A 14,870-nucleotide genomic window follows, 5' to 3' on the forward strand; every position below is an offset into this window, starting at 1 on the left:
ATTGAAGAATGTTAGGTACGGAGGCCTGTAAGGGGACAACACCTTGCAGATGACACCAGGAGGAGAATTACATTTCATTGGAGACCACATCAGGGTTGTATTTGACCTCATGGGGTGGCCATGACCAGCTCAATGTCACTCATCAAAGCTCAGTTTTCAGCCATGACAGCCTCCTGCAGCCCTCTGCCAGTGAAAACGGAGCTTGGGGAGGCTGTCACAGACTTCCCTGAGTTCTGTTTTCACTGGTAGAGGGTTGCTGGAGGCCATTGTGGCTGAAAATGGAGTCCTCCCAACCTCCATATTGGTCCAAAGTCCTCTTTTCTGATGAGAGCAACTTTTGCATCTCGTTTGGAAACCAAGGACCCAGAGTATGGAGGAAGAATGGAGAGGCCAATCAAGCACACTAATTCCACAGACATTGAACCAGTTTTAGGTACTTTTGGCAAAAGTTGCTCTCATCAGAAAAGAGGACTTTGGACCAAGGAGCAACAGGACTTTGGACCACTGTGCTTCATTAAGACCAGGGTCAACGCAGCCATTTACCAGGAGATTTTAGAGCACTTCATGCTTCCTTTTGCAGACGAACTTTATGGGAATGCTGACTTCATTTTCCAGTTGCCCACACTGCCAAAAGCACCAAAACCTGGTTCAATGACTGGGATTACTGTGCTTGATTGGCCAGCAAACTCGCCTGATCTGAACCCCACAGAGAATCTATGGGGCATTGCCAAGATAAAGAGGAGAGACATGAGACCGAACAATGCAGAAGAGCTGAAGGCTGCTATTGAAGCATCCTGGTCTTCCTTAACACCTCAGCAGTGCCACAGGCTGATAGCTTCCATGCCACACCGCATAGAGGCAGTAATTGCTGCAAAAGGGGCCCAAACCAAGTACTGAGTACATATGCATGCTTATACTTTTCAGAGGTCCGCTATTGTTCTATGCACAATCCTTGTTTTATTAATTGCATGTAATATTCTAATTTTCTGAGATTGTGGATTTGAGTTTTAATAAGCTGTACGCCATAATCATCACAATTATGACAAATCACGGCTTGAACTATCTTGCTTTGCATGTAATGAGTCTTATCTCATATATTAGTTTCACCTTTTAAGTTGCATTACTGAAATAAATGAACTTTTGCACGATATTCTTATTTTTCGAGTTTCACCTGTATGCCACCACTTTTTGCAACTAGTGGTCCATGGTTGCTTATCATGTTCTCAAGAATCCTTTGCTCCTCTACAATTAGAGAACTTCAGCGGCACAGCACACATCTTACTAACTGAACTGGGCATTTTAGGACCCAGATGACCACCACTATAAACGTCCCTAGGGGCTTCTTGAGAGTTGCAAATGGAAGGAGTGCTAGTATATCATATATAAACTGGCGGAATGATTAGAAAGAAGGTAGTTTATAACCATCCTGAAGATTCATTCGAACTCCCCCATGTCCAAACCTGTCTGAACATTAGAAACAAAAGCATATAACATTTCTTAGGCCCTAGTTAGACGAAAGCTTCGCCGTTGCGCAACCCAGGACGTCAATTTATTTAAGGTCCTCAAAATTGCTCCGTTTTGGCGGGACGGAAACAACCCACCGAAATCAGGCTTTCAATTCTGAGAGAAAGCCACTACCTGTCGCCGCCCCCCTTGATAACTAACGGAGGGCGGGGCGAGGGCCGGAAGTTCGTCGTGTCTTCTGGTTCGTGGGTGGGGGAGTGTCCATCATGGAGTCGCTCTGGAGGCTGAAGCGGTTCGATGCCTTCCCCAAGACGCTTGAAGATTTTCGGGTGAAGACCTGTGGCGGCGCTTTCGGTGAGGGACCGCCGGCTGCCCGAGGACTACAGGACTCAAGAGGGCTGCGGTTGGGAGGGAGACAAGCGGGGCGCCTCTTGGGGAGATCCTTGCTAGTTGAAAGCGGTCCTAAGTTGAGGCATCTAGGGTTTGTTGCACATGCAAGCAGATAGGATCAGCGTAATGTTTCACGTGTGAACGGAAAAGAGTTTGGCGCATCTGTTATCGTTTGGTCTTGGCGATTGTTTGCGAAGTTGGATCTTTTCGCAGCTTGGTGATATTGTGATATTGAAAAGTATCGAGGCTGCTGAACTTAAATGTGATTTTTCTTCTGTGTTGTGTTTTCCTACCTAACGTTTTCTCAATGCCTGCAACAGCATCAATTACGAAGGCAGTATGTGTTGCAGTGACGTGCGGTGAGAGTTACCGTTGGTGAGGCAAGAGTGCAGCAGCGGCGAGAAGCAACGTCCCCGCCGCTGTGTCCGACAGGCGTCTCGCGTTTATGGCGGACATAAATGTGAGACGCTTGTGGGACACAGCGGCAGGGGTGTTGCTTCTCGCCGCGCTCTGCTGCCTCGCCCCTCCGCCTCCTCCATCCCCGCTGCAGGACTTTCCAAAAGACTCAGGCCACTGAAAATCAGTGTCTGACTTTCTACGGAAAAAGGCGTGTGGAAATCCACAATTGCAACCCGACACATGCTACCGGCGGAGCAAGGACTCCGGGGAGGTTTTCCACCTTCCCTGACTGAGCTGGGGGAAAAAACCATGGGAAGAAATTGAAGGTGTTTCTCCTCTGCTGCTGGAGCATTGCGCCCCGCTGACCCGGGCATGCTGACCTCCCTCCCCTTTAGCTCCGTTTCCCCGCGCCCTCGCCTTGCGTGTCCAGAGGAACCAGGCATGCGGGTCTCCGACTTAAGGGCCCAGGAGGGGGGATTGAGGAAAGGAATTCCCGGACTGCGGTCTTCAAGACGCAGACCCATCCTCACGGATTAGGTGACCAGGGCAAAGGCGGTTGGGCAGAGGCCCGGGGTTCAACCCTTCGAGATTCCCCGTAGCCTCGTCGGAATGGAGCGCTAACCTTGAAGCTCACCCTGGGCGCCGCCGAGGAGCAGCAGAGCCGGGAGCAGCAGCTGCCACCCGCAGGCACGGCCGCCCATTTCACTGCAATATGGCTGGTGCGGTTCCACAGGTGGAAGGGCGGGAAGTCTCAGGCTCCAGAGATGCCTTTTGTTGCCCCTTTCTACTCTGCTTCTTGTCACCCACCCTTATCTCTGCCGCCCTCTGCAGTACATGAGCCTTCCAGCCCTTGGCAAGCCGCAGGTCCAGCGGAAACCATTCCCACGAGGATGGGCTCCTTCCCTGGGGCTTGGGTGCTCCGGTGTGTAATCCGGCTCATTATTCTCATTCCCCTGATTCTCGCCATAATTTTTAAAAGCTATACAATAAAACACATATTTTATATGATTATTTATAAGATATTATTATGACTTTTGCATGCAAATGTTCATTCTCTGTGGAAGGCTGCTATTATTTTCTTCCAAGAAGGATGCAAGCTTTCTTTAAAGTCTTCCTTCATCTTGTTGACTTTTGATATGCAATCTGGTGAATGTGTTCTGAGCCTCAAAGAGGTCCCAGAGGACAGCTGAACATTGCCAGCAGAAGCAATCAACTTGCCTTTTCAAAAAGATGCTTAAAAAGCAATGCATATATTTCATTTGGGAAGCAAAAGACTCAGAAAAAGCTTGGATCAATACAAGTGAAAAACAAATTATGGCAAGTACTATATAGCAAAAAGAAATACTCCTAAAAGAGATTATGTATTTTAAAATATATATTTTAAAAGATTTAAAATACTTTTGAGATGTTATATTTCAGAACATTTAAATTTTAAACAAGCAATGGAATCACCAAAAAGCATCCATTCATTTTCTCTGGAAGATTAATTCTGATTCTTTGTCTCATCTTTGTGTTACTTTAAAAGAGTATAGATTACTGTACTTTAATAAAAATAAGCAATGATAAAGAAAGCCATTATAAGATAATTTGACTTCTTTTACCAGTCCTCAATAGAAGTCATTGGATTTTTACTGAGTATTAAATGACGCAGAACATCTGGCAAAGGCTGAAAGATCCAAGTGCAAAACAAATCCAATCTACCATATGGTTCTAGACTGGAGAAAATACCATGAATAAGATGGTTTACTGAGTCTGATTTTTTTTCTTCTCAAGAGAGTCAACAGCTCATTAGATTGCTACAAAAATACATTTAGGTTCCTTACCAGCAAGTGGTACCAAAGCTGTACCAAGCAATCACTTCACAATCCTGGCTATTCTGTGCATTCTTAAAGACTAATTTGCCTTTTAAAGAAATGGAAACACTAACTGCCTAGGCTGGATTTTCTTTAAACGATTTCCTCACATACACATTCAATGCACACATAACAACACATACTGCCTTCGTAATTGATGCTGTTGCGGGCATTGAGAAAACGTTAGGTAGGAAAACACAACACAGAAGAAAAATCACATTTAAGTTCAGCAGCCTCGATACTTTTCAATATTACAATATCATAAAGCTGCGAAAAGATCCAACTTCGCAAACAATCGCCAAGACCAAACGATAACAGATGCGCCAAACTCTTTTCCGTTCACACGTGAAACATTACGCTGATCCTATCTGCTTGCATGTGCAACAAACCCTAGATGCCTCAACTTAGGACCGCTTTCAACTAGCAAGGATCTCCCCAAGAGGCGCCCCGCTTGTCTCCCTCCCAACCGCAGCCCTCTTGAGTCCTGTAGTCCTCGGGCAGCCGGCGGTCCCTCACCGAAAGCGCCGCCACAGGTCTTCACCCGAAAATCTTCAAGCGTCTTGGGGAAGGCATCGAACCGCTTCAGCCTCCAGAGCGACTCCATGATGGACACTCCCCCACCCACGAACCAGAAGACACGACGAACTTCCGGCCCTCGCCCCGCCCTCCGTTAGTTATCAAGGGGGGCGGCGACAGGTAGTGGCTTTCTCTCAGAATTGAAAGCCTGATTTCGGTGGGTTGTTTCCGTCCCGCCAAAACGGAGCAATTTTGAGGACCTTAAATAAATTGACGTCCTGGGTTGCGCAACGGCGAAGCTTTCGTCTAACCCGGGTCTGTGTGTGTGTGTGTGTGTGTGTGTGTGTGTGAGAAAACGTTATATGGTTTTGTTTCTAATGTTCAGACATATTTGAACATGGGGGAGTTCGAATGAATCTTCAGGATGGTTATAAACTACCTTCTTTCTAATCATTCCGCCAGTTTATATATTATATACTAGCATGAAGGTTTTTCTCCTTCCATTTGCAGCTCAAGCAGCCTCCAGGGACGTTTATAGTGGTGGACATCTGGGCCCTGAAATGCCCAGTTCAGTTAAAACACGAGCTACGTTGACCAATTAGAACGAGAAAGTTTTTAAAAACAAACACTTTCATCTTCCCGCTGTTCCGCACCAACGTCATCTTCCCTTCAAACCAATAGGAGGCAGCGGAGAAGTACAGAAGCGGAGCCCAAGGGCTCACGGGTAACGTTGTTTTTCAAGGGCAGCTTTAATTACAACCGCCTTGAAGTGAACTCTATTTCCCACAAGTCGCTTCTGGATTTTTATGGTTTTTTTGGCTTAGTGCTCCTGCAAGCAAGCTCGGGAAATATATCGCTCAGCTGATTCGTAGCGTCTGGCCTACTTCTCTACTCCCCCCCCCCTCACCTGCTCGCTGCCTCACAGGTGAGGAGGAGCAGAAAGGCAACTGCATCCCAACTTCTGGGCGAGAGCCGGGAGGGCTGTTCCGGACTTTACCTGAGATCCATGCTCAGTGGCATTAGCGAGCCTGGGAGTAAAAGTCTTGCGGTCCCCGAGATTATAAGAACGTATACGGGTAGATGCTAAATATTAGGTTTGTGGACCTGCGGACTAATTTCTGAACTTTAGAGGAGTTAGTTTTTGTAAATACCTATTTTCCCCCCACTTCTGTGGGTTATATTAAACGCCTGTAATTTTCCATTCGTGTACTGGACACAAAACAGACTAGTTTCTGTCCCGGGTTATCTTACCTATTTTATCTGTTAAAAGAATGCCAAAACAGAATGCTTGTTTCTGTTATTGAAAAGAACAGGCTGTCAAGAGCAGATTTGGCTTCCAGAGGAAAGGAATCAACCTTGCTCAGATAGATTTTTTTCCTTACAGATGGAAGAAGAGAACAGACTAAACAGCATGAAAATACAGAGGGGCATTTTGTTGCCAGATGACCAAATAACAGTATTACATCAGCAGATGATGGAAAAGTGTGCATCCTATCGGCAGAAATTGCAAAGTTCCCATGAAGCACAACAACATCAGGCAATACTTGTTCGAAAGCTGCAGGCAAAGGTAAAAAAGCAATTCTGTAACTAGTGACATCCAAAAGAAAGTGGTTATCTTCTTAGATGCACAAATAAATAAAAGAGTTACAGAGGTGTTAATGGGACTGTGCAAGAATGGAGGAAAATGTTATTCAAATTCCCACTCAGTTATGGAAATTACTAAGCAATTTGTGGACAATCCTGTCTTTCAGCTTAACCTTTCCCAGAATACAATGGTTGTGAGGATAAAATTGGCAGTGGTAATACTACTGTTAAGTTGCTGAAAGAAAAGCAGAATATAAATGTAAAAGATATATTTAAAAATGACCAGTTTGTGCTTAAAATTTGTTCTAAAACTGGAATTTATAAGTGAATATATGTATGTAGGCATCTACTTATAGATGAGAAAGCAGGGAAAATGCCTTAATTGGTAACAAATGTGAAACTGTTTAAATGTGCACACAAAAAGATGTACACTAATTTTCTGTTTGCAGGTTTTGAAATATCGAAATTGGTGCAAAGAATTAGAAAATCGTCTGGAATCCAACAGTGTGAGTAATGATTTTTGTAATTATGTGTTACTAATGGTGTGCCATGCAAAAGAGAGGAAGGTGCATGAAGTTACATCCTATGAAATACTTAGCTTGGTTGCTTGCTTGCAGACATTTTATTATCTGAAGATAACAGTGCTAGTGAGTGTGAGGTTTGCTCCTTCTTTATGTAAGAGAACTTGCCTTTCAGTGTTGGTGGGTGTGGTTTTTTTCCTTGGTAGTCCCTTGATTACAGTATTGTTTTCTGCTTGTTTGTCTGGTGTCTGGTGATAACCCCTGCTTATTTGGGTGTTGGCTGCTGGAAGGGATGTGTTCTGATCTTTTTGTTTCCTTTTTAGCTTTTTGTGGGTCTTTTGAACAGTGTTTAAATATGGTTAATTTATGTGTGTCAGTTGATGGCTTTGTCTGAATGCCAAGCTTCCAGGAATTCCCTACCGTTTTTGGATTTAGTTTGGTCTAGGATGTTCATTGTTTTCCAGTTAAAGTTTCCCAGCTCTCACTAGCATTGATGACATTATCTAGTTGGGTAATGAAACATCTGCAAGCAAATAACCAGGCTCAGAAAGCACCAAGGACTCCACAGTTCTGAGCTACAAAGATTCTCTTCTGTCCGCACCATCTTTTGTCCTGGGCTTTGTATCCATGGGATCCCACCTTGTACTTTTCCTTTGCTTTCAATTTCTCTTTCTCTATAACTTGAACCCCAAGATGACTTTTTTTTTCAAAATTCCCTTTGCTTTTATATCTTCAACCATCTTCTTTATTGGTTAAGGAAGAACTGTTCAGTAGAACTGATTCCCTTTCTCTTCTGTACCTGCAATGAAACAATTAGAAAGACCATTGAGAATATTTTAGGATCTTCCAACCTTAGTTGTTACCAACTGATTCAAGTAATCCTTGACTTACGACCATAATTGGGACCAGAATTTCAGTTGCTAAGGAAGACAGTTAAGTAAGTCACACCTCATTTTATGACCTTTTTTGCCACAGTTGTTAAGCAAACTGCTGCAGTTAAGTGACTCCCATGGTTGTTAAGTGATTCCGGCTTCCCCCATTGATTTTGCTTGTCAGAAACTTTTTTAGAAGGTTGCAAATAGCGACCACAAGATTCCAGGATGCTGCAACTGTCATGAATACAGGTCGGTTACAAACATTTTAATCATATGACCGCAGGAATACTGCTATTGTAAGTGTGTAGACGAGTCATGAGTGGTTATGAGTCACTTTTTTCAGTTCCATTTTAACTTTGAATGGTCGCTAAACAAATTGTTGTAAGCCAAGAACTATCTATATTCAGATAGTGAATTATTATTGTTATTCTCCGCTGAAAATTCTGGTACAGGAGGCCATTATCCTCACCTTGTTGGAGGTTTACTGGAGATCCTCAGAATCATACTCCTTTTCTAGTATTCTTATAAATATGTTCTTGACTGAATTCTCCTCAAATTCCTGGGTCTCAGTTTGTGGGTGCACATATAATGCCATTCCCCGTTATCTTTTCTCTGGTGTATTCCTTTTGAATATGTTTCATCTTCTTTCCTGGCATTCCATTCATGAATTTCATTTTACCAAGTTTCAATAGTACCTTTCAAATTGTATTTGCTTTTGGGTGTTCTTCTTTGATGCCGTATTCTGTGCATTTCTATAGGTCCCCTGGAATCCTCATGTTATGTGTTTTGACATAACAAACTAAACCTTCCTATACTTTTATGCTTTGGGCACTTTTAGATCCTGCATCTCTCTCCCAGTCCTATTATCAGTATTTAGCATAGATAGCACTGTTTTCTGGATTCTGATAACCATCCCCACTTCAGAGCCATGCACTTAGTTTAATTGTAATTAAATGAATATGGCTTAGTACTATGCTATTGATTATCCATTTGATCAGTGTTTTATAATCTGATGTTTAATTAAGGCTTTGCTTTCTCACAAAGGATTCTCATCTACATCTACGGGATCACAAAGTGGAACAGAATCTAGAAAATGTTTTGGTTCATTTGGAAGAAGAACAACAGAGGTAAATTAAACCTAATTGTAGAAGTGTGTTGAGTAACAGTACAATTACAATAAAGGTACCCCTTGCTTTGTGATTGCTTTGTTTAGTGACTGTTTGCAATTACAAAAGTGATGAAAAAGTAATTTTACATCTATTCCTTGTATTTATGACCTTCACAAGTCCATAAAACAAAGGAAACCTGAACATCATAAGCATAATTGTTAGCAACTGATTAACTTAATGGTCAAATTGTCAGTCCCGATTTTGGTTGCTAAATAAGGAGTATTTGTACTGATGCTAGCTCACCTTCTCAGACTCATGCTTATTTGTTTAAACTATCACTTTTAAATATCAGATGTGAGAATTTGGGTAGAGTTAATATCTTGCTTCGGAAACACTTGGACAAAGCCAATGAAGTGAATGGGGCACTCCAGGAAGATATCAATAAATTGACAGATGATTGGACAAGAGCCAAAACTGAATTAGAGCACAAAGAGAGTGACTGGCGCAAAGAACGGGAGGTAAGAATGTATTTGTAGTAAGATTACGGAAAATATAAGGAGAGTAATTTTTTCCTAGACAATCTTGTATTCCAGTCAAATAGAAATTCGCCATGCTTCAGCTTGAACAGATATTTGCTGATAAACATTAAGAAATCAAACTGTTATAAACAAATGTATATGATTCTAGAAGTCAAAGATTACTAGATCTTTGGGAGATGGGAACCAAATGCTTTCCTTTTTTAATAATTGATCAACTATAGCCATTCTTGAAAGTTGATTCATATTACAGAAAAAGAATAGTAAGGATAAAGTTTAAGGGTATAAGGTTTAAAAGATTTTTTTTTCTTTGAAAAAGTATATTCCAAATTACTGTGGTGGGATAAAACATGTTTATCACAAGTGTTGCCACTTGTAATTTTCTTGTTTCTAGCTGTTTGAACACTATAGGCAATCCGAACATGATCGTATCCTTGGCATTTGGCGGCAAGTGGTAACATTACGTCGGCATTTTTTGGAAATGAAGACCGCAACCGACAGGTGAAAAGGAATGGATTCCTCTATCAGATAAAATTGTATACAATTAAATTGTATATGGAAATATCCTTTTTCTATGTATCAGTGAAGGAATTATGATATGTTTCTTTCACTGCTGTATAGGAAGGAAAATTCTTACCTACTCCATCTCTCCTCTGAAGACATTTGGTTTACTAGTGGTTGAGTTCCACTATCAATAGATTGGTAGAATTTAGTATTATTTATTTTTACTCCAGGGATCTGTCTGAAATAAAAGCTGACCAAGTGAGGCTTTACGGCTCTGTATTGATCAATTGTTTCCATGTGAGCTCGCATGCACAGTTTTGGGAGACCAAAAATTTGGAACAGTCAGTCCTAAGATGCCAGCTGCAGGAACGGCAACAACTTGGTAAAAAATTGGAGAAAATAGATGTGGAGAAAGAAAAACACCAGCAAGCAAAAAAAATTATAACATCACAGGTCAAAGGAGATTTTTCAGAGGAAGATCTTCAGAGCAGGTAAGTTCTATTTAAAAGGTCTGCTAATTGCTGTCACTGGTTGTAATTCTTTATTCAAATTATACTGACTGTTAGTGTCACGACTTTATCAAGGAAGACAGTTTTGTTAATAGTATGAATGAATTATACCAAATAAGAATTTAGTAGGGAAAATTGGAAAGATGGTGTTAATAGAATATGGGTTTGCTAGGGTTATACTGATGTATGGCAAAACTAAGCTTCCATAAGGGGAATACACTATCTTTCTTCATAAATTTTTGAATACTTTGATGCATTTACTATTGGCCCAAATAACTAATCAATATGATTCATTCTCCCTTGATAACAATGCAGATCTTCTGATAATTGTGATATATGAACAATAGTATTCAGGGAAAATAAAATAAAATGCATGGCTTTATATATACATAAGCTATATTTTAAAGTACCGGTAATATAATTTTGGAGATTGGAGATGTTTTCTCTATTAAAAGTGTGTATGTAAGTAAAATCTTGGGCCACTATATCACAATTAGTGATGTATTGAAAAGGGAACTTGGTTTCCAGATGGTGGCATTTAGTTCCTGTAGGAATATTCTGTCCACAGAAAAGTTCTGCTTTAACACACTGAGAAAATGGATACAGGAATCCTTCTTTGGCTTTGGAAAGTTTATCAAACTGCAAATGGTAACAAATATTGTAAAGTTTTGCTTTTTTCAAAAGATTAATGTAAATTATATAATTAGATCCTCCCCCATTTTACAAATGGGGGTTCTGCTGGGATTTCTAAATGCATAAAAGTATGTGCAGGATTTTCATTCTTATCTTGAGCTTTCAGGGACAATGAGCCACTTTTAGAAGCAACAAGGTAAAATTGTGCTAGCCAAAATATCTTAGTCTGTAAATATTGCTGTTCTCTTTTTAGAGTGCTGGAGTTGACTGCTTTGCTTGAAGAGTCTCATCAGCAGAATGAAGATAAGGAGAAGACGGTGAAGGCTCTAAGAGAGATGGTGGAAATTCTGGTATGTTGTCAAGGAGTTAGAGAAGAGATACTCAGTTCCTTGGTTTGTTATCATTTAGGAGGCTTTCCAAAGCCAAAAAAATATTCAGTTCATTGATTAAAAACTCAAAGTTATACAGTCTTACTTCATGCAATTTTAGTGATAACTGCTTTCACAAGTTAAATGTTGGAGCACAAGACGTTTTGGAGAGAAATGTACTATTTGCTACAACACTAAATACCTAATGTTTATATAATTATACTATAGCAATGGGAAAATAGGTTAGGCAGGTATAAAGTCAAATTATTTTTGCTAATGGAGTTTGAAAACATGTATGCAATATGTAAACTGAATATAACTTTTTTTTTTTTTGTAAATGTGTTTTTATTTTCCATTTTCATTTCGTACAGTCACATATATACTGTGCATAACCGGGGCCATATAACATTAAACAATAAACACAGCCATTCCTCTTGTCAACAATACCCCCCAAAATAGAAACCCAATGTACCTCTTCGACCCTCCATACACCCTTTCTTTCGCCCCCCTCCAACTTTCCATCTTCCCTCCAACATTCCCCTCTACCTTACTTCCTCTCCCCCTCTACCACTCCTCTCTCCCAGTACACTCCCTCCCTTCCTTCTCACCCTCCCTCCCATCCTCTCTCCCACCCTCTCTCCCCCTCTTTCTTCTATCCCTCTACTCCTCCCTTCGGTGTATTTCTACTATCTATTAATATATTCAGCTTGTCCTATTTTTACAGTGAAATTAAAGAGCAACAGTATACAAGTGCAGTCGCGTTACTTTAAAATCTAACACATACTATATATCCCCCCTCCCCCCCTCCCGCCTAACACCCCCCCCTGCCCCCCGACTTCCCAGAGCCCATACACGGTATAGGTTTTTAACAAATACAGTCTAAAATATATTAAGACAAAGGAAATAAAAAAAAGAAGTTAATAACATCTCTGCATTAAACTCAGCTTCTTTCTGTTGCACTAACTTTAAGCAGTTTAGATTATTCCTAATCTTAAGCATAGGCTATCTGTAATTTCTTAGTCCTGTATTTGTTTTGTATATAGTCAATCCATTTTTTCCAGTCTCGTTTATATCTCTCATTTGAATGGTCTTTAAGATATGCCGATATTTTAGCCATCTCGGCTAGGTTTGTAACTTTCAATGTCCATTCTTGAGTTGTAGGCAAGTCTTCCTTCTTCCAGTATTGTGCCACCAACAGTCTTGCTGCCGTTATTAAGTGCAGAACCAAATTAGTCTCTACCGCTGTAAATTCAGTACATATACCTAGTAAAAATAACTGAGGAGTAAACTTTATCCTTCTTTTAAAAATATTTTGCATAATCCACCACATTTTTATCCAAAATGCCTTAACCTTTTGACAAGTCCACCATATATGAAAATATGTAGCATCGAGAGAACCACATCTCCAACATTTAGGCTGTACATTCGGGTACATCGAAGCCAGCTTTTTAGGATCTAAATGCCATCTATAAAACATCTTATAAAAATTTTCTCTCAGGTTTTGTGCTTGTGTAAATTTCATATCACTTTTAATAGCTAGTTAAGAAGTACTAATTTCCCTGTACTGCTCTGGAATCTTGTAATACTTGATGGATTTGCCTACAGATAGAAGTCCTTTCGGTATGCTTTCATATAAATATTTTGGCCAGTGAGATATGCCCATTGCAGTTTTATTGATATGTTGTCATTCAGTATTTCCATTAAATTATGTTCTAAGTCCCGATGTTTGTGAGGATTCAGATTCTATAAACAGTGATTTAATTCTAATATGCTTATTTTTTCAGAAGGCTAATAATTTGAAGATAGATTGTGACCAAAAACCAAGCAAAGATATCAGTGAAGAGATATTTTCTCTGCAACATGTATTGACAGAAATTACCCAGGTAATATAATTTGGATAGCTTTTCATGATTCTGTTACTTTTAAAAATATAAATTAAATATCACATTCCTTTGCCTAGAGGTACACATTTGGATATTGAGGAGCATACCCGGTTTCCCCCAAAATAAGACCTCCCCGGATAATACTGTAAGCCCAATCGGGCTTTTGAGTGCATGCGCTAAAATAAGCCCTCCCCCCGAAAATAAACCCTCCCCAAAAATATTGCAACACAGCAGCAGCCATGAGGTGACCATACTTACCACCTCCTGCACCTCAAAAATAATAAGACCTCCCCAAAAATACGGCCAAGTGCTTATTTGGGGGATCAAAAGTAAATAAGACTCTGTCTTATTTTCGGGGAAACATGATACTTTGTAGTGTATGGCTGGCCTTTGTCCACTCATAACAAACCACTGTGATGAATGTGGCCAATCAGAAAAATACATTTATTATACAGCAGGCATTACATTAGAGGCCCCAATTTACAAAATATAGAATAGGATTATGCCAAAGACTTACTGATTTACAATAATTTTTGTTGTCATCTCAGGCTATAGGGGTTCTTAATGACCAAAAAAACCCACACAGTTTTAAGTCAAATCAAATCAAATCAAAGTAATATTGCCCTCCAAAACATAGGTACTTCCCTGTGTTAGCTGATTGCTTATATCTCCCTCCACCTTGCATCTCAAAACCTGCTGAAGAACATAGTATTTGTATTTTTTAAAAGGACAAAAAAGAAAGTGTCATCCTTAGTTCAAACATCAGGTGGTTTCCTATTGAAGGAGTTTTCTGCCCCATTCCCTTTCCCTTGACTTTTCACGAGGGAGGACTTTTTCACTACCCATTTGCCTTTGCAGAGTGGTCAGATAAATTTTACCTAGTACCCAAAAGTAACAGAGACTTGAGCCATAAAAAGCTTTATAGTTAATAATCAGAACTTTGAATTGGACTGAGAAACCTTCTGGTAACCAATACAGCTTCAGCAAAATTTGTGTTATTTTGTTATCTTTGTATTAACCAATCAGCAGAGTTCAGTCAGAGTGGATTGTCACTCACTGGAGGCTTTTAAATAGATTGGATAAGCATGGTGCTGGACTAAATGACTTACACACCCCTTTCTGTGTAATGTATTCTGAAATACATTTTCAGGAGAAGAGGTAGATTGTTGGTTATGGATTTCTTATGTGTTTAGAAGGAAGACAATGCCTATCTTAATATATTAGAAATATGTTCATAAAATTGTTTTGTATTTAATAACAAAATAATCATATTACTTTGAGACACTCTGGAGAACATGTTCTGTTGTTTCAGAAATATGTATCTTTCATTATGTGATGATAGTCAATTTAAATGGGAGAAGTTGTTTTATATTCCACCCATCGCTTCTGAAATACAGACATTCTCATTACATATTATTTGGATTTACGATATTTGGAGAAACAGTTATCAAGGTTATGTTTTTTCAATTGTACATCTCCAAAACCCAGCACTGACAATAGTGTGATTATTCATGGAGCACCTGCTTATAGATCTACATAATCAGTCTGTTATTCCACAATCTCATGAATTGCAAGTTCTGCTGGCAGGTTAATTCTTATAAGCAGTACTCAGCATATGGATAGTGGATGTCAGATGTAATACTGAGATGCCCTAGTCTTAATTCAACTTGGTAAGCTTTTGTGCAGATATAAAGTATGAATAAGGTTAGTGACTTACCCATTGTTC

The 14,870-nt window shown here is 40.1% G+C and overlaps 1 protein-coding gene across 1 annotated transcript in view; it reads left to right on the forward strand.

The window, feature by feature from the left end:
• Positions 1 to 14,870, forward strand: part of LOC116509438 (centrosome-associated protein CEP250-like) — a 100,180-nt gene that overhangs the window by 52,163 nt on the left and 33,147 nt on the right. The window contains exons 38-45 of the mRNA XM_032218595.1: positions 6,007 to 6,189; positions 6,656 to 6,712; positions 8,647 to 8,729; positions 9,064 to 9,229; positions 9,642 to 9,748; positions 9,982 to 10,242; positions 11,147 to 11,243; positions 13,046 to 13,144. Of these exons, the coding sequence (XP_032074486.1) occupies positions 6,007 to 6,189; positions 6,656 to 6,712; positions 8,647 to 8,729; positions 9,064 to 9,229; positions 9,642 to 9,748; positions 9,982 to 10,242; positions 11,147 to 11,243; positions 13,046 to 13,144 (1,053 nt within the window). The remainder of the gene's footprint in view (positions 1 to 6,006; positions 6,190 to 6,655; positions 6,713 to 8,646; positions 8,730 to 9,063; positions 9,230 to 9,641; positions 9,749 to 9,981; positions 10,243 to 11,146; positions 11,244 to 13,045; positions 13,145 to 14,870) is intronic.

Source organism: Thamnophis elegans, chromosome 5 (genome assembly GCF_009769535.1).
Source record: "Thamnophis elegans isolate rThaEle1 chromosome 5, rThaEle1.pri, whole genome shotgun sequence".
Taxonomy (NCBI): domain Eukaryota; kingdom Metazoa; phylum Chordata; class Lepidosauria; order Squamata; family Colubridae; genus Thamnophis; species Thamnophis elegans.